Genomic DNA, 21131 nt, shown 5'->3' with positions numbered 1-21131 from the left:
CGATACCCTAAGTTCTTTTTTTTAACAAGTTAAAGCTAGAAAGTTATTAACAAACAGCATGTGTCTGTAAACGTAATGCGCGTGTGCTCTTGGTTTTTTTTTCATTTTTTCTTCTTCTTTTTTTTTTTAAATGTGTTTATGTCTAACAAGGTGTAACTCACGCGTCGCAAGCACGACGATCGAAACAGTGTTATGGCTTGAACTTAACCAAGGGTATGTTTTTCGTTTGTAAACATTTATCACACACCCATTCCGCGTAAACTTCTTGCGTCAATAGCTGATAAGCAGCCTCTGACAATCCTGTGCAGCCTCTGTTAAAGAAAAAAGAAAATAATTTTAGTTAATAATAAAATATTTTTCGTTCTTTCAATTTTTTTAATTAAAAAAACAAAATCGCCGGCGATCAAAAATTCAAAACATCGTCATTTTCATTTCTTTTTCTCTTTTCACATTCAAAATTTTCAGTCTTAAGGAAATTATAAATTTATAGTAATAAAATAATTAAAAAACTAAAGATTAAAATTTTTAATGACAAAAATTTTACTCAGAAGGCAAATAAAACGACGACGTTTTACGAGTAAGCTCTTTTTGTCGCCGGCGCGGCGGTTCAAAATAAAAAATATTTAGAGAATAAAATATAGAATTTAAATTTTAAAAAATGTAACTCACCTGTGAAACCAAAAATTACAACCTGATTCACAGAGAATGGCTTGATCATTATCATGAACTTCTTTATGGCAAACTCCGCATGGATAAATTGGAGGAGCGTTCGGATTTTGAGGATTGAATACCATTGGTTGATCCGGAGGATAGATCTGCAGAAAAAAATTTCTGTTAAGTTTTTCTTCAAAGATTAATAAATACACAAAATTTAATTAATTAAATTAATGATATAAAAAATGTATTTAATTAATTAAATTAATAATATAAGAAATTTAGTTAATAAACTATAACAACAATTTAATTACCTTGACTTAAAAACATGGAGTAAAAATTATAAAATGTAGAGTATAAATAAAAAGAGACAATAAATAAAAATGTGAATACCAATGATTAAATTGTTAAAACTAAAATATATTTTTAAATATAATTAAAAAATCGTTTGTAAAAATTTTATTAAAAAGACGATTGAAATAAATTCTACTACAAATTATATTGTAAGCACTATAACGACAATTTATTATTGCAATAAATTTTCTTTTCTTTTAGTAAAAGGAGAATAAAATATTAATTTAAGGGAAAAATTTCATTAAAAGTTCGTAAAGAAAGGTAATATTCAACTATACACTCTTATTCGATATTTTAAAAGATTAATTTTGTTTTTACTTTTTAATCTATTGTTTCATTTTTGTCTTTTTTAAAAATATACTTCGTTAATATTCTTTTTTTTTCAAAAAAGTCATCTTATATTTTCACTTTGCCGTCTATTTGGGCATTTAACGAACTTTTAAATGGATTATTAATCTATTTAAAATGCTTTTAAAGACTAAAACTGGGCCAATAAATTTATTTTCTTTTTTAGACTCAACTTTTTGCCACTTGAGTACAAAACACTTTTTTCCAAACACAAATATTAAAATTAATTTTCCATATTATTTTTTGTTTGATAATTTCCTGAATTTAATAATTTAGATATTTTGTTCTTAGGATATTTTGTATATTTTTAAAATTTGCATTATTGAATAATTGAATGTTACTTAAAATTCAATTCCGCATGAAGAATTTTATCAACAAATTTTTAAATAATTGAAATTCTGCGATGAGTTTTATTATTTGTGAAAATAATTGAATCCCTAAGGACAAATTTTATTAGTTTTTAGCATAATTAAATTTCTGTGAAGAATTTTATTACTTTTGAAAATAATTGAATTTCTGCAATAATTTATAATTTCTCCAAAATTATATTTTTTTTTCGTGTTTTTAACTAAAATCCTTCTATAAATGCATTATTTTTAATAATTTTTGAAAAAGTTCTTTGAGAATTTTCAAATTTATTTGTTTGTTACAATTCAATTTTACAAAATTTCAATTATTCGTAAATTCTTCAATTAAATATTTACATTAGAAAATAAAAACTTTAAATAATTTTTTTAAAAAATACGCAATTAAAGTTTCTCAAAAAACTTAATTTTACAGAATTGTTAATTAAAAATATAAAAAATTCAGATTTTTAAAGATTTTAATTTGAAACCTTTTCAAAATTCAATTATTTCTAAAAATTTACGCTATATTGATTTTAATATTCAATTATTATCTAAAATTTTAACTGAAATCTATTTTTAAATCAATTTTTATTAGAAAATTCGACTAGAAATCAATTATTTAAATACAAAAAAAAACAATTTATTGATGTTTCTTAAAATAAATTTTTAAATAATTAAAATTAAATTCTTTTGACGAATTTTAATAAAATTTTTAAGAATAATAACATTTTTCGAGAAATTTGATTCAAATTGTATTAAAAATAATTGAAATTCTGCAATGAGTTTTATTACTTATAAAAATAATTGAACGATTGCGAAGAAATTTATAAAAAATTTGTAAATTATTGAATTCTTGGGAAATTTTTATTATTTTATGAAAATAATTAAAGGTTTGCGTAGAATTTTATTAATTTTTTTGTAAATAATTGAATTTTTTTAGAAAATTTTATTAAAATAGTAAATATTAAAAATCATTGAATTGAGTTGAAAATAATTGAAATTTTGCCAAGAATTTCATTAATAAAATTTTTGAAAATAATTGAATTCTCGTCCAGATTTAAATTATCTTTAGAAATAATTATTTCTTAAGATAATTGAAATTTTGACGAGAATTTAAAAATTTTTTCGAACATAATTGATTTTCTGCGAAAAATTTTATTACTTTTGAAAATAATTGAATTGCTGTGGAATTTTTATTATTTTATGAAAATAATTAAAGGTTTGTGTTTGAAAATAATTGAATTTCTGCAATTATTTGTAATTTCTCTAAAATTATTCATGTTATTCATAATTGAGAGTATAAATAGAAATTCAAGAGAGAAGAAATTAAAAATAATAAAAATTGAAAATTAGAATAAAAATTGAAAGTAAGAATGAAAATGAAAAATAAAAATAAAATAAGTTACCTTTCCTGCAGAAACGGACATGGGCTTCTGCCCCATGCCCGGTGGTCCTTGAAAGCCATGCGGTGGCATCGAGCCCGACATTGGATTCATCGGATGGCCAATTGGCGGTCCACTGCCCATATTACTCGACATATTGCCCATCGGTCCTCCCATATGTCCCATTTGATTATGATGACTGAGATTAATATTCGACATTGTATTCATCGGACCCATGTTCATATTGTTAATTTGATTCGGCCCGCCCATATTCATATTACTCGAGACCATTGAGCTCATTGTTGTCATTGGGCCATTCATTGGTCGTCCAAGATTATTGCCCATGTGATTTGGATGATTTTGCGAACCATTATGACCCAATGGACTATTAACATTATTCATTGGCGGTCCATTCAATGGACTATTGGGCGGTATATGGCTATTCATGCTATTCATATTCATTGGCCCATTGGGCATGTGATTTGTACCTGGCATATTGTTCATTGGCGAGCCCAATGGCCCGCCCATTGGACTGCCCAAATTGTGGCCCATATTATTCATTGGACTGCCCATTGGGCCATTATTCATACTGTTCATTGGACTTCCCATTGGTGGTCCGCTCATTTGTGAATTGCCCATGTGGCCCATATTCATGTGATTGTTCATTGAATTTATTGGTCCCTGCGGCATATTTGGACCCATATTTTGCATTGGACTCATACCGCCGATCGGTGGATGATTCATTGGTGACATGCCACTCATGTGATTCATGTGATTGCCCATTGGTGAATTGCCCATTGGACTCATATTGCCCATATTGTGCGACATCATTGGATTCATTCCGCCAATTGATGATAGTGGACTCATACCTCTCATTGGCGGTCCGCCCATGTGATGGGGATGATGTGGATGCATGTGCGGTGGACCGCCGTGCATCATGGGATTTTGTGCCGATGGCGGGGGTGTGTCGTCAAATGGATTACTCGCCACTATTGTGTCTCCGTAGCCCGTCAGCGGTGGAGGTAGTAGATCCTAAAAAATTTTTTTTCAATATTAATTTCTCTCTCTTTCTTTCACATAACGAAACAATAATCCATCGATAATATGAATTGAAAAAATAAATCATTATATTATCACTCGGTCTCTCTCTTTCACATAAGGGGCCGTCCATAAACCACGTAGCCCCATTTTTTGGGAATTTTGACCCCCCCCTCCCCCTATGTAGTACGCTATTACATGTATTAGCGCCATTTTTTCCTCTTGTCGTAGTCAATTGCTTGACCCCCCCCCTCCCCCTCAAGAGGCTACGTGGTTTATGGATGGCCCCTAACGAAAAAATAATCCATCGATAATATAAATTAAAAAAATAAATCATTATGTTATCACAGGGTCGTCAGAATACTAAATCGTGATTGTTGAATTCATTATTTTTAGTAAAAAAAAAAGTTTAAAAATATTAAGTAAAATAGAAATTAAAAAATTAGGTAAGAAATAAGAATGAAAACAATGATAATAAATAAGAAAAAATGTAAATAAAATAATAAATAAATAAACAGGATTGCCACAAATTTAAATTCTCTTTTTCCCCAAATTTTCAGACCAAAATTTGACTTTTTCCTGAATCCTATAAAAACGAAATTTTCAATAAAATTCTTTTAAAAAATTCAATTATTTTTAATAGAATAATTTTAAAACATTTCAACTATTTAAAAAGTTTTCAATTATTATTTTTAAGAGAATTTTAGAAAATTATAATTATTTCACAAATTTTTTAATATTATTTTTAATAGAAATTTAGGAAATTTCAATTCTTTAAAAAATTTGCACTTATTTTTAGTAACATTTTAGAAAATTATAATTATTCCCAAATTTTCCAATTATTTTTAATAGAATTTTAGAAATATTCAATTATTATTGGTAGAATTTTATAAGATTATAATTATTTCAAAAATTTTCCACTTATGTAATAGAAATTTAGAAAATTTTCAATACATATTGTTTTTAATAGAAATTTAGAAAATTACAATATTGTTTTTGTTAGAATTTTACAAAATTATAATTATTTCAAAAATTTTCCATTTTTGTAATAAAAATTTAGAAAATTTCAATTATTTCAAAAATTTGCATTTATTTTAAGTAGCATTTTAGAAAATTATAATTATTCACAAATTTTCCAATTATTTTTAATAGAATTTTAGAAATTTTCAATTATTTTTGGTCGAATTTTACAAAATTATAATTATTTCAAAAATTTTCAATACTGTTTTTAATAGAAATTTAGGAAATATCAATTATTTTTAAGAAAACTTTAAAAAATTATAATTATTTCAAAAATGTTAATTTCAATTATTTTTAAGAAAACTTTAAAAAATTATAATTATTTCAAAAATGTTAATTTCAATTATTTTTAAGAAAATTATAATTATTTCAAAAATTTACAAATATTTTTAATAGAAATTTAGAAAATTACAATTATTTTTGGTAGATTTTTGAAAAATTATAATTATTTCAAAAATTTGCAATATTTGTAATAGAATTTCAGAAAATTTCAATTATTTCAAAAAATTTTCAAATACTTGCTTATAAATTGAATTAAAATATTTTAAAACAATAATTTTTTAGAATTTTAAATACAACTTTTCAAAACTTTAAATAATTTGATAATTCTTCAATAAATTTTATTGTTAAGTTTCAGTATTTGTAACAAATTGTTATTCTTTTTTTCTAAAATCTTTTCTATATTTCTTTATTTTTTCTTTCTGTTATAAATAATAACTTTCAGAATATTATTCTAGAATTAAATTATTTAAAATAAATTTATAGTAAGAATAATATTATAATAATATAATAATTTTTTAAGGTAAAAAAAAACATTTCAGTACTTTAGATAAAATTTTCTAATTTTCTTCAACATTTCCCTGATTTGTGGCAATCCTGGATAAAGAAGGTAATATAATTTTTTTTTACTGCTGGAATAGTTAATTTTAACTAATTTAAAAGCAACAAGTCAGTCACTATTTTACAAAATAAAGTAAAAAACTAAAATATTTCAGTTGATTTTCTAATTTTAATAATATACTCTCTAAGTCTGAATCAGTTAAAATTTTACATAAATAAAGAATAAAAAACAGTAACTTCTACTAATAAAAATTATGATTTTACAAAAATTTTCTCTAAATAATGTAAAATATTATTTTTCTAGTTTCTTTTTGTTTGTTTTTAATTTGAATTAACAAAAGTTTTTTTTTGCTTATATATTTAAAACAGTTTTTTTTGTTTAAAAAAAAATTTTCTGTTTTAAATTCTCGATTATAAACGTAAATAAAATTTTTAAAAACAGAAATTTGAGTAGAAAACTATATTTTCTTATAAAAATAAAATGTCCTTGAAGTTTCAAACTTTCATATGAACGACGATATAGTTATTACTTCTCTTCATTTCAATTTTATTAACAAAATATGTTTTTAATTTTTTTTTAAATTTAATTTCTATTAATTAAAAATTTAATTTTCACCAAAATAAATGTTTACTTACAATAATTTTTCATTTCAAACTATTAACTTTTAAATTAAATTGAAGCACAAATTTCGTTCAAAATTTAAAAAAAAAATATTTTTTAATCAGAAAATAAGTTTTTTGTAAAAAAATTTTTCTCTTTTAAATTCTCGATCAAAAAAACAATAAATTTTTTTAAAACTGATATTTGAGTAAAAAAAAACGACGTTTTCTTCCAAATCATCGATTACAAAAAGAAAAACGTTGTGAAAACGTAAAATTTTTTGACTAACGTAAAAATAGAGAATCAGCTGAATTATTTTTTTAAACATAAAATAAATCAGAGTACTTAATGGGTAAAATTTTAGAGGAATTTTCTTTTTTTTTTCTTTTCTTTTTTGATACCTGTACAGATGGCGGTTGTTGAGGTGTCGGTTGAGCGACATTGGCATTGGTTCGTCGTTTTTTCTTCGGATTTGCACCAGCAGGAGGAGGTGGAGGAGGATGAGGGTGAGACGAGGATTCAGGATGAGGCCCTCCTGGACCCATTCCTACCCCCATACCCATTCCTCCTAAAGGCATCCTAGCAAAGGGTGGCATGCCTGCAATATTGTGGGTCATTTCCTTCTCTTCTCCTTCCTTTATTTTATCATGCCTTGTCAGTAGCACAGTGGCTTTGATGATTCCATATATTCAGGAAACTAAAAGAAAAAAATCTCATTAGCATCAATTTTATTTCCTCCCCCCATTTTTTTCATATTATTAATCCCCCCACCCCCCTCCTTTTACTTCTTTACTACTTTTAAAAAGCGCAATTTTTGTTTTTATTTTAAATAATGATTCTTCTATTAAATAAAATGAACACGAATAAAATAAATAAAATTAAAGTAAATTAGAGAAAATAATAAATAACTAAAGTGAAACAGAAATAAAATAAATTTTAAAATATAGAATGGGAGTAAAATAAAAAATAGAAATAAAACAAATAAATTGATTAGAAAATTAAATGAAAATTATTTTTTTATTTCTTATATTTAAATTTTTTGTAGGAAATATTTTTCTTTTGCAACTTTTTTTTGCAAATATTTTTTTGCATTGAAAAAAAATGTATTTTGATTAAAATATCGATTATTGTTGACTATTATAAAATATTTGCAATTGAAGAAAGTAATTTTTTTCTTCAAATCAAATAAAAACTAGATACGAACCAATAATTTTTGTATATTTGAAAAAAATGCAAATTGACAGAAATAAAAAACAAATACATTTGCAAGTAAATAAATATAATAAAAATAAATAGATAATAATGAAAAGAATAAATTCTTTAAAGAATAAATTCACAATTTACTAATTTAGAATGTTAAATTTATTAATTTACAATAATAAACATTCACGTGATTATTTCATATTATTTAATAATTATCAAATCAAATATTATCTTTGAGTGAATAAAAAATTATTTTTAAATTTTTTGAATATTATTTTAAATTTTTTTAGTAAAATTCTTGCTGAATATTTTTTAAATAGTTTTTAAAAATTTAATTTAATTAGTATTAATTTATTAATTTATTTTTTTATTAATTTTATTTATTGTAAATAAAATTATTGGTTCAGATAATTTTTGCCAAACATTTTTTAAATATTTTCTAAAAATATTTTTTTAATAATCATTGAACTAAATAATATTAGAGTAAACAAAATAAAATTTTTTTTCAGTTCAAAAAATTAAAAGAAGAAGTTTTATTTCCAAAATTCAAATTTTTTTCCCTTTCTTCAATCATAAAAATTAAGAATTTCACCTTTAAATTGAAATTAGCTATTGAATGTTTATTACAATTAATTATTAACACAAATTAAAATAATCATTAACAGAAATTGTAAAATTGAAATTAACAAATTTTTATTATAATGACCTTGGTCATTAATTTGACCATAAAATTTAAAACCCATTAACTACAGTCTCTTTTCCAAAATTTTCCCGCCATCAACCCTTTCATTTATTTCTAATTAAAAAGTAATTTTCTCAAAGGCTAATTTTATTTTTATTCTCTTTAAATTACAATACCCCATATTTTTCAATATTACTTCAAATTCACAAATTTCACTCCATAGGAAACTAATAAATAAATAAATAAATAAAAGGGTTTATTTACTAAAAATAATTTTTCAATTAAAATATTTCAATATTTTTTTCGCCTATAAAGATTCTCTACAATTCAACAAAAAAAAAGGAGAAAAAAGAAAAAAGTTTGAAAAAACTGTAAAATAAATGAAAAAGTACAAAATATAAAAACTAAGGTAAAAAAGAAATTAATATAAAAACGCTAAATGAATTTCAAATGAAAGTGTCACGAGAAATGAAAGATATTATTTCGAATTTTTCTAGTTGAAAAAAAAGAATTGTCTCATTTTTATCGGAGTCGACCTTATTTGCATCTTGACACAGGAGCAAGGAACAAGATGAACAAAAACAACTATATACGATTCATATACGCATCGACACTCTTTGGCGCTTCTCTGTGTATAGGTTGGTTACGCGTAGGAGGCTAAAGTGTATTTATATGCACGCATATAAATAAATAAGTCTACTATCGATGCTTCGCGGCGACGGAAGCGGGGTGTGATAAAAGCCACGGGACCCGCTTGAATTGCAACAAAGCTGCAAAGCCCGGTACAGCTCTACAGTAAATTAAAAAACAAAACAAAAAAAAAGAGAAAAGAATAAAAAAAAGGAAGAGAGAAAAAAAGAAAAGCAAAATAAGCATCGCCGATGCCAGTTCCCGGAACCAACCTAACCTACAGATTTTTATAATGCATTCACATAGCTTAACAAAATGTACGCTTCTTATTCTCTATAAATAAACGAAAATTTAATGACAATTACATATTTGTAATACATACCCAAACATTATAGATGGCAATATAATTGCCTACACATTGCTCTTCTGTCTTTTCGGCAGGACAGTTACCATTGAATTTATGTTGTCCACCAGCCAAATGCCCTTTTTTAAAAGAATAATACTTTCCTTCAAACTTCAAACTTTCAATATTAACTCACATATTTCACACAAACACATAAAGTCTCATTTGTTTCACTCGCGTTAATTTTTTAACAATTTGTGGAAAAATACACAAATTTTTTTTCAAAAATTTATTTGTTGGGATAACGCACGCCAGTATATCAAGTCGCCATTGTCGCGTTTCACGTGTCAATGTAGTGGTAGGAATTGTCTGTACGTGTGAAAAAAGTGTCGAACTTTTAGTTTGTACAATCTACATCAGATGGCGCCACTCGTCGCATTCCTGCGAATAAAATCATCTCCTTGTTTCTGACGGGAAAATTTAAAATTCAATAAAAAGGAATAATAATTATTCGACATTATTATTGTTAATAATCAATTTAGATTGATAATTAATTATTTTGTACAATTTTTGTTGAAGGGGGCAATATATTTATTCGATAATAATAAGATTTATAGTGTATTTCTTTTCAAATATGATAATGTTGTATGGGATTAAGGATTCATTACACAGCTGCTAGTCGGATAGTCTACGTACAGGCGATGTTGACAAATAATATTATAATTAATTAATTGCAAATTTTTACTCATTGTTTACTTTTTCGAAACAATAATTACCGAAGGTTTAATTATAAATATAACGAAAAAGAATATAATTAATTATATTCAATATAAATGTTGGGTTAATTGTAAAGATTTTAATTAATTTAAATTAATTAATATTGAAAAAAATTAATAAATTTTCGACTATTTATATTTTTAGTTGTTTCTTTTCTATTATAATAAACAACTGAATTTTACTAAACTTATTCTACTAAATAATTATAAATTTATTCTATTAAACTTTTAATTTTAATTTTTATTACTAAATTTAGTTTACTAAATTTTAGTAAATTCCTTCTCCTAAATTTTTTACTTTAAGTTGTAGGTATTACTAAATTTAGTTTACTAAATTTTTCATTTTAATTTTTATTGCTAAATTAAGTTTACTAAATTTTCAATTTTAATTTTTATTGCTAAATCTAGTTTACTAAATTTTAGTAAATTTATTTTAATAAAATTTACAAAATTTACTCTTCTGAATTTTTAATTTTTATCTATATTAGTAAATTTAGTCTAATAAATTTTACTAAATTTTAAATTTTAATCTTAAATTCTACAAATTTTAACTAATATTTAGTTTTTATTATTAAAATTAGTTTACTAAATTTTAATAAATTTATTTTAATAAAATTTACTAAATTTATTCCTCTAAATTTTTATTTATTAGTAATATTATTTTACTAAATTGTTAATTTTTATTTTTATTAGTGTGTTTAGTTTACTAATTTTTAGTAAATTTATTGCACTAAATTTTCTACTTTAACTCTTATTACTAAATTCGGTTTACTAAATTTTTTATTTTTCCTTTTAATGCTAAATTTAGTTTACTAAATTTTATTAAATTTATTTCACTAAATTTTTAATTATTTATTTAGATTAGTAAATTTAGTTAACTAAATGTAAGTAAATTTATTGTACGAAATTTTACCAAATTTTATTAAATTTTTAATTTTAATCTTAAATTCTACAAATTTTAACAAATATTCAGTTTTTATTATTAAATTTAGTTTAATAAATTTTTATTTTTATTAATAAATTTAGTTTACTAAATTTTACTAAATTTTACTAATTTTTTTGAACAAAATTTTTAAGTTTAAGTTATTTATATAAATTTATCTGAATTTATTTTACTAAATTTTTAATTCTTTATTTTTATTACTAAACTTAGTTTACTGAATTTTAGTAAATTTGTTCCAATAAATTTTAACTATATTTTATTACATTTATTCTACTAAATTTTTAATTTTAATCTGAAATTGTACAAATTTTAACTAATATAAATTTTTTATTAATAAATTTAGGTAACTAAATTTTTTATTTTATTTTTTATTACTAAATTTAGTTTACTAAATTAAAAATTTTTATTTTTATTAGTGAATTTAATTTACTAAAATTTACTAATTTTATTTTATTACAATTTGTAGTTCTACAAATTTATCTTTATTTATTCCACTAAAATTTGCTAAATTTATTCTACTAAATTTTATTATTCTCACTTTACTAAATTTTTCTATTTTCACTCTACTAAATTGTACTAAATTAATTTGACTAAAAAAAGACTAAATCTATTTAATTTTAATTATCTTAATTTCAATTTTTAATTATTTTTATTTATTTCTTCCTGTTTATATTTAAATCATACATAACAATATAAATATTTAGAATTGTATAAAAAATGTAAATATAAGTTTAAATATTTAAATAAATTATTTTTTCCTATTTCAGATTTAGATATACTAAACAAATTAAATATTCCTAATTAAATTAATTCCTAAATAGTTTGTTAATTATTGAATATTTAAAAATTTTGTTAACAATTTCAAAATACTTTATTAATATTATTAAATTCAATTTTCTGAATTAAAGGCAGAAATAAACAACAATAAATAATTTGCTTAAATATATCAAAAAATACCTATAGTATATTTATATTAATTTATTCCTAGATAATTAGTTGGCAAAATCTGTGTAAAATGAAAAAAAAATGAAAAAAAATGAAAATTAAGACGTTAATTAAATATAAATAGGTATATATTATAATGACAAAAAGGTTAATCGTAAAATGCAAATGCATAGAAGAACTCGAGTAAAAGTGGCACATTACAGTTTTAAAGTTCTAACTAACAGTAGAAAATGAGTTTCGTTATATTCCATGCACGAGATCTGCTTGTTTTATGTCAGAATTAATGAAGCCGTTTATTTTAATTAATATCTGCGCGCAAGTCAAGTAACGATTATGAAATTCTGATAAAAGATTTTTTTTTCAAATTTCCTACATGTAAATTATCTATATATTTATGAAAATTTTTTATAAATTAACAAATGCGTTTATTTTTAAGGGGAATTTTCCTTAAACTTCCAACCTTCTCTATCACCCTCTCTCTCTCTTTTTTCCCTTAAAAGAAAATTATTAATTATTAATGACTATTATTTTTTATTAAAAAATAAAAAAATTATTAATTAAATTATTAATTATTAAAAAATTATTAGAACATTATTAATTATTAATATTTTTTTTCTTGTTTACAATAAATTAATAAATCAAATAATATAATAAAAAAATCATTATATAATTAATGTTTATTAATAAATAATTAATTAGATTTAAGTATATATATAAAAAATAATAATAATAGAAATTATTATTATTAAATTAAATAATATTAATTATTAATATAAATTTCTGTGGGTCAAATCAGAGGAATTTATGAAGACAGCTATGAATAGAGAAATGGGTGTATATATGAATGAATAATTATTGTGCGTTAGAATGCAATTATTTTACTTTATTTATTCATTTTCCTTTTAAAGGAAAAAATTGTTTAGATTATTCGCGTGTAATTTTGAAAGTTTAATCAAGCACTACTCTATTTAATTAAAGTTCTTGAGGAGCAATTGAGAGGCCGTGCACACAGAAACTAATATATCGGCCCAACAGTACAGGTTAAACTAAACTTTAAGTTGCTTAACAATTACGGAACTCCTCCCCAACTGCTTCAACCAAATTAGGTACAAAGCATATATTGCTATTATGTTTGTGCAAAATCGGTCTAATTAGTTTTCATAAAATCAACGTTTTTTTTTATCGTTTTCATTTTTTTCAATAAATAATATACGCACCTGAATGTATGTATAAGTTTTTTTAAAGCATATTTTTTCTTTAGAAACAAAAAACTCAGTTTTTGCCCCACTCTCAGGAGCTGAGTATGGGCCAAAATCGGGTATACTATTAATTTTTTCTTCTTCAGTGTAATATAAATTATTATTACTAATTTCAATTTAATTATTATTTTCTATAATTTTTAACTAAAATTCTTTTTTAAATCAATTATTTTTCATAATTTTTGAAATAGTTCTTTAAGAATTTTCAAATTCAATTGTTTACAATTCAATTTTACGTGAAATTTGGATTATTGGGAAATTCTTCAATTTAATATTAGAAAATAAAAACTTCAAATAATTTCAAACAAAAATTAATTCTTCAGAATTTTTAGTTAAAAATATAAAAAACTCAAATTTTTAAAGATTTTAATTTGAAACCTTTTCAAAATTCAATTATTTCTGAAAATTCAAGCTATAATGCTTTTAATATTCAATTATTATGTAAAATTTTAACTAAAATTCATTTTTATAAATCAATTTTTATTAGAAAATTCTATGAGAATTCAATTATGTAATTACAAAAATAAATAATTTATTGAATAATTGAATGTTTCACAAAATTGAATTCTCATACAAAATTTTATCAAGAAATTTTTAAATAAAAAATTGTTTTTTTGATATTTTTTGGAAGAATTTCAATTTTTAATAGAATTTTTAAGAATAATTGAATTCATGTAAGAAATCTAAATAAAATTGTAGTGAAAATATAATTGAAAATATAATTCTGTGATGAGTTTCATTATTTACATGAAAATAATCGAATTCCTAAGAAAAATTTTATTATTTATGAAAATAATTAAACCTTTGAAAAGAATTTTAATATTTATGAAAATAATTGAACTATTGCGAAGAATTTAATAAAAAATTTTAAACAATTGATATTTTTCGAAAAAATTTATGAAAATATTCTATTTTAACTTTTAAATAATTGAATTCCCGTGAAATTTTTATTATTTTAAAAAATATTTAAATGATTATGCAGAATTTTATCAATATTTTTTGTAAATAAATTAAATCTTTTGGGTTTATTAAAATAGTAGATTAAAATCATTAATTAAAAATCATTGAAATAAAGAAAAAATTTTTAAAATTATTATTTACGAAAATAATTGAATTTTGAAATGAGTTTTATTGAAATTCCTAAAAATAATTTAATTTTTGGGGAAGAATTTTAATACAATTATTTTAAAAAATTAGTACATTTTTCGAGAAATTCGATTAAATTCGATTTTTTTTTTAAATAATTGAAATTCCGCAGTTTTATTATTTATATAAAAATAATTGAATTCCTAAAAAGAATTGAATCCCTGTAAAAAATTTTATTATTTTTGAAAATAATTGGATTATTGTGAAGAAATTCATAAAAAATATGTAAATAATTGAATTCCTGGGAAATTTTAATTATTTATGGAAATAATTAAATGTTTGTGTTGAATTTCATTAAAAATTTGTTTAAATAATTGAATTCTTTTGGAAAATATTATTAAAATAGTAGGTATTTGAAAATCATTGACTTCAGAAAAATTTTTGAAAATAATTGAATTTCGGAGAAAAAGTTTATTGTTTAATTAATTTTGAAAGATTTGAATAAAACTAATTAATTACAAAATAACTTATAAGTAAAAATTTTATGATAGTTTTTCAAGAATTAAGTTATTTAAAGAAAAATTATTGTTAGAAATAGAAAAAAATTGAAGGTTTCGTATTATTAGAATTCGTAGTATAATTGCATAGTTTTTGAAGCAAACAAAAAATACACAAAAACTTAGGATTTTTTTTTATAAATTCTAAAAATTTAATTTTTTCCAGTACTTTTAATAAAAAGTGACTTTTCCCTGACTTTTCCCTGATTTCACTGACTAATAATACTTTTTCTGACTTCTCTGACCTGAGGCAACCCTGAATATTAATAATAATAGTAATAATGAAATTTAATAACAATTAATTAATAAATTATTATTATTATTTATATTAAAGTAAATCTATACTTTTTGAAATATTAAACTATCTCTATTTCAATCAACAGAAATTGCATTATTAAATTACTAATTTGCTATTATTAATAAGTAAGACTATACTAATTGATTTTTTAAACTTTTAAAATTTCGAAAATTAATTAGTACTTCATAACTTTGGCTTCTATTTCCGATATAGTGTAAGTTTACACTAGGAAATATTAGGGAGTTTATTATGTTTCTCAAAAGTGTTTAACTATTGTTTAAATTTTAAAATAAAATTTCCTAATTTTATGATTCAATGATTGTATTTCAATAATATTAGCAATTATTTTTTATTTATTTATTTCGATCTATTTTTTATTTCTTTATTTTTATTTATTAATTAGGTAATAATTTTTACTCGAATTTTTATCTATATTTATTTTTTATTTATTTTTGTCTATTTCTTAATTATTTTTTATTAATCTTGAAGTAAAAATTTAAAACCCTAAAATTATTTAAAAAGCAATGACAATAATATTATTTATTATTTATTTATTTTTTATTTATTTTTATTTATTTTTATTTATTTTTATCTATTTTCAATTATTTTTTTTTATTAATCTTGAAGATAAAAATTCAAAACCAAATTATTTGATAAGCCTTGACAAAATCATCAAAGTAAAAAGAACTAAATTTCTTTTATACCACAATCGCGGTTCCTGTCAAATATATATATCGTCAAAAAGACGAGATTGATTCTTGCGGCAATTTTTGATAAAGGATATATAAAATAGGTCAGTGGGGAGAGAGAGAGAGAGAGAGAGAAAGAGAGAAAAAAAGAGAGAGAAGGACATGTTTACACTCTCGCGAGAAAAGGCAGTGATGTGGCAATCGAAGGTACACAAATGGATTCCACAAATAGCAACATTCGACAAACATAAACGATGTGCAAATCAATCTCTTGTGTGGTCGCGTGCTCTGAATAAGAAATAAGTACTTTGCTTGGGTTCAGTAAAGCCGCGCGTAAGAGGCGCGAATAATGGATCATGTACGAATACGTGCTTAAAGGACTTTTTCTTTTTCTTTTTTTTTATTATTTCTCATTTTCCCCGATACGACCGATTTACTTCAACTCTCAGGACTTTAATCCTAAAATATCCTAAATCCTAAAAATATATAAATTTTTCAAATATTTTCCTTTCATCTCTATATTAAAAAAAAAAAAATTGTTTCTGTATATTTTTTTTCATTTTTAATTCGTATTTTTTCAGAATATATACAATATATTTTTTTAATTTCTTTCTTTAAATATTTTATTATTAAAATTAGTCTCTTCAAATTTTTTTCTGATTATTTATTCATTTTTTTCTTGGTTTTTCCTTTGATATATTTTTTAAAACTAATATAAATGAAGAACGAATTTTTTTATTTTAATTAAAATTCAATTAAAACATTTAATTTAAAAAAATATTAAATAAAATATTAATTCAATTTTATAATTTTTTGTATTACTATAAAACATTAATATCGCTAAGTAATTTACTGCAGAAAGTGATCGAATACTCTCGATAATGTAATAACCAACACTATATAGGCGAAATTAATTTTAAATAATATACGTACATATGTTAATTTAATTAATATAAATTTAATTGAGTGGAGCGTTTTAAAGTGAACTAAAATTATTTAAGTTTTTCTTGGATTTATCAATATTGAAAATCACATCCCTCTGAATAAAAAATTGGTGAAAAAATCCATTTATATTTCAAATTATATTAGTAAGAATGTTCTCTACTTTTTTTTAAAGGAATTTTACAGTTAATTGTTGAGTGCAGTAGCTTCGTGGTTAGTTCGACAGTCTGTGTAAATTCGTTGGTCTCAGGTTTGCTTCCCCCCAAGTGTTAATATTATTTTTTTTCACGTTAATTCTGTGCAATTCTATGTCAAATTATATTTTAATATAGACAATTAAAATTGTTTATAATTACAATAATTATAACAGTTTATAAATTAATAAAAGTTTACAGTAGAAATATTTTTGTTTACTTTAAAATTTAAAGTAAAATAATATAATTTTTACTATAAAATTTCAACTAAATAAATAATTGTTCACCATAAAATTTTAAGTAAATAAAGAATATAATATATGGAATTTACTATAAAAATTGAAGTAAAAAAATTTTTTTACTAAAAAATTTGAAGTAAAAAAAATATTTTACTACAAAATTTGAAGTAAATAATATATTTTCTGTACTTTAAAATTGAAAGAAAAGAAAAAAAATATTTCAACAGCAAAATTTTTTCTTTCTCTAAATTTTTCAATCAAGACACTAAAATATAGAATTTCATCTATTGCAAAATTGAATATTCTACCAATTTAATTTCTCATTCCCATTTATTGTGCGTTTGCAAACAAAAGTAAAAATTCCCTTTTTTTCATTCTATTTATAAACACAAATAAAGTTCATCTTAAATTACAAGTGATAACATCTCAAATTATCGAGGTGTTTATTTTTTGAGTATAAAGCAGGCAACTATTGCAGTATTTATATTCTAGAACCAATTATTTAATGTAAATGGCGAATTATTCAATACACGTAATCGGGTTTCCGGGATATATGGGAATCGATGGACGCGAGTGGAATACGAAAGAATTGAATGAGTTATAAAATTCATTTTTATTGCAATCGTATTCAACCGTAATCCCTTTAAAAATTCTCTTTCTCCCCCACTCTCCTCCACCACCCCTCTCTCTCTCTCTTTTTCTCTCACTCTTTAAACTTTCGACTGAATTCACCTTTTGCAAATTCTTAATTAAAAACACTTTTAGGAAAAACCTTTTCTCTCTCTCTCTCTCTGGCTAAAAAAATTCTCCCTTGATTTTTAATAAAATTTTTAAAAAAATTAAACTTTAAAATTTTTTTTATGTTGGAAAAAGCACTTACCTTTATTGACCTTTATTGAACAGCATTTTTGTAGAGGTCAATTCTGAAAAAATAGAAAAATGAATAATTACTGGAGGTAATATTTTAATTAACTCTATTCAAAATAGAAGTAAAACCTCTATTAAAATTACTATAATTTAATTAAATTGTTAATTGAATAAATTGAATTGTCAATGACTGAAAATAATAATACTTTAAATTACTAATAAATAATAATTGTAGCTGATAATAATTAACAATATAACTATAATTAATATTATACTCGTAAATAATATAAATTATAATAAATAATATTTTTACTTATTTTTCGTATTAATATTTTAATTAATATTAATATTTATTTAATTAATTTAATTTCAAACAAACTTTTTCGCAAGTAGGTGTATTGATTTATTTGCAAATCCTCTAAAAACTTAATTTCTATATTTATCTTTCGTAAATTTGTTTCCTTAATCAATTTTCAAATTGTTTTTTCTACTATCTAGAAAAATAATGTTCCATGTTTGCTGTAAATTGTTTTTAAAACAATTATACAATCTGTCAAGAGTTGCTTTTCAAGTTTCTATTTTATGCATCGTGTATACCCACATTGCAAATATCTTTAATTGCAATGCAAAGTTATTTATAGCTCTCTATTAATTGCACATTTCAAAACATTTTTTTTCAAAATGCAAAAAAAATATCTTTTTTTTTGGAAAAACGAAATAATGAATAATTTTCCAATCATAATTATCGAAAGGAATAGTAAAAACAATTTATATATTTTTTCAATATTTCCTTCAATTATCGTGTAATAAAAAATTATTCAAAAAAAAAAAAAAATTAAATAAAAATAAAAATTAAAATTAAATTAATATTTAACAATTTATTATTAAAATTTAATTATTTAAGTATCAACGGGCTTAAATATAAAGAAAATAGTGATAAAAAATTAATTTAATAATTTAAAAAACCTTAATTAACAGAAGCTTTTGTTTCGATACGAATTATTCGACTATTTTTTTATTAAAGTTATTATTATTAAAAAAAAACTAATGTTTACTGTTTAAAATAACAGTTTTAAACATTGATTTTTTTATTTTAACAACATACGAACAATGACTATTGTCTGCGCGAGAACAATCACTACTTCTCGTAAAAGTGTTATACAACCATTTCTAAAGAGAATTTACTAAGACATAATCGAATAAAAACTGAGCCAAAGAAAGGAAATTAAAAAAAAAGTTTCAAGTGAAAAAAACGTTTGTTTGCTGCTTATGTACCTTTTACTTAAAATCTTTATACTTTCATTGATTTTTGTCTTTTTTTCGTTTTCTTTCTTTCTTCCTTTCTTTTTTCCCTTTTTTATTTGCGGCTAATGAAGATATTTTTCAAAAAGAAAGAAAAAAAACACTTTAAAAATGTTCATAAACATTTTTCTTTTAAAATTTTTAAACTATCATTATTTTTTTTTGCTTTGGCAAAATTTCAATTAGTTTACTTTGAGAAAAAAAGCGTGACAAGATTCCCAAGTAAGTGATCCCCATAAATTCTCATTGGAAATTACGATTAGAAAGTTCGACTTTAAATTCTGAATTTTTAAGTTGGTATTTCCAATCGGAATTTCCTGAGATCCTGGGAATTACGCATTACCCGGAAAATGTAGTTTTTTCAACTCAATTATTTTGTGGGGAAATTTTATTAAATATTAAAATTAACTTGCAACAATTCGTGCGCCAAAGCCTTTTTTAAATGAAATTAGCAATTTTAAAAATAATAGAATTTAAAAATTTTCTAATTTAAATTTTTGTTTGAAATAGTAAAAAAATTCAATTTTTGAGAAATTACAAATAATTGCAGAAATTCAATTATTTACAAAAAAAATTTTTTTATAAAATTCACCTATGTTCAAAATTTGAAAAAAAAAATTTTCTTAAAAATCCCAATTATCTTTATAAATAAAAAAAAATACAGAAAAATAAGGAATAATACGGAAAAATACGAAAAAATACGGAATAATACGCAATAATACGAAATAATACTGAAACATACGAAATAATACGGGATGATACAGAAAAGTACGAAATAATACGGAATAATACGAAATAATACGGAAAAGTATGGAAATAATACGAAATAATACTGAAAAATACGAAATAATACTAAAAAATGCGAAATAATACGGAATAAAAAGGAAAAGTACGAAATAATATGGAAAAGTACGCAATATTACGAAATAATATGGAGAAGTACGAAATAATACAGAAAAATACAGAAAAATATGAAATAATACGGAAATAATACGAAATAATACGAGATAATACGAGATAATACGGAAAAGTACGGAAATAATACGAAATAATACAGAATAATACAGAAAAGTACGGAATAATACGCAATAATACGGAATAATACGGAAAAGTACGGAACAATACGGAGTAATACGCGATAATACGCAATAATACGGAGTAATACGCAATAATACAGAGTAATACGCAACAATACGAAGTAATACGTAATAATACGCAATAATACGGAGTAATACACAATAATACGCGATAATACAGAGTAATACGCGATAATACGGAGTAATACGCAATAATACAGAATAATACGCGATAATGCGGAGTAATACGCGATAATGCAGAGTAATACGCAATAATACGGAGTAATACGCAATAATACGGAGTAATACGGACTAATACTTTATTTTATTTACTTTCTTGAATTTGTTTGCTTTATTTATTCTACTTATTTTAGTACAAATTAAAGTGTTTTAAACACTCTAGTTAGAACGAACTTATATTAAATTAAATCAAGAAATTAAATATAATTTCACTAATTAAAAAAAATCACCTGAGAGGGTAATCGAAACTGCGGTCTAGAAAATAATTGACAAATT

At 22.2% G+C, this 21131-nt stretch overlaps 1 protein-coding gene across 1 annotated transcript; it reads right to left on the bottom strand.

Annotated features, from left to right (window-relative positions):
* On the bottom strand, positions 1–9805 carry LOC122501165 (protein pygopus). Its single transcript, XM_043610460.1, has 5 exons — positions 9482–9805; positions 6986–7281; positions 3110–4117; positions 670–815; positions 1–311 (listed from the first exon to the last, which is right to left on the bottom strand). Exons 2-5 carry the CDS (start codon positions 7199–7201, stop codon positions 191–193), a joined length of 1491 nt encoding a protein of 496 aa, XP_043466395.1. The 5' UTR covers positions 7202–7281; positions 9482–9805; the 3' UTR covers positions 1–190.
* Between the last annotated feature and the right edge of the window lie 11326 nt (positions 9806–21131).

Source organism: Leptopilina heterotoma, unplaced genomic scaffold (assembly GCF_015476425.1).
Source record: "Leptopilina heterotoma isolate Lh14 unplaced genomic scaffold, ASM1547642v1 Lhet_103, whole genome shotgun sequence".
Lineage (NCBI taxonomy): Eukaryota > Metazoa > Arthropoda > Insecta > Hymenoptera > Figitidae > Leptopilina > Leptopilina heterotoma.
Note: the sequence above shows the minus strand (reverse complement) of the source record. Positions and strands in the feature narration are given on the sequence as shown.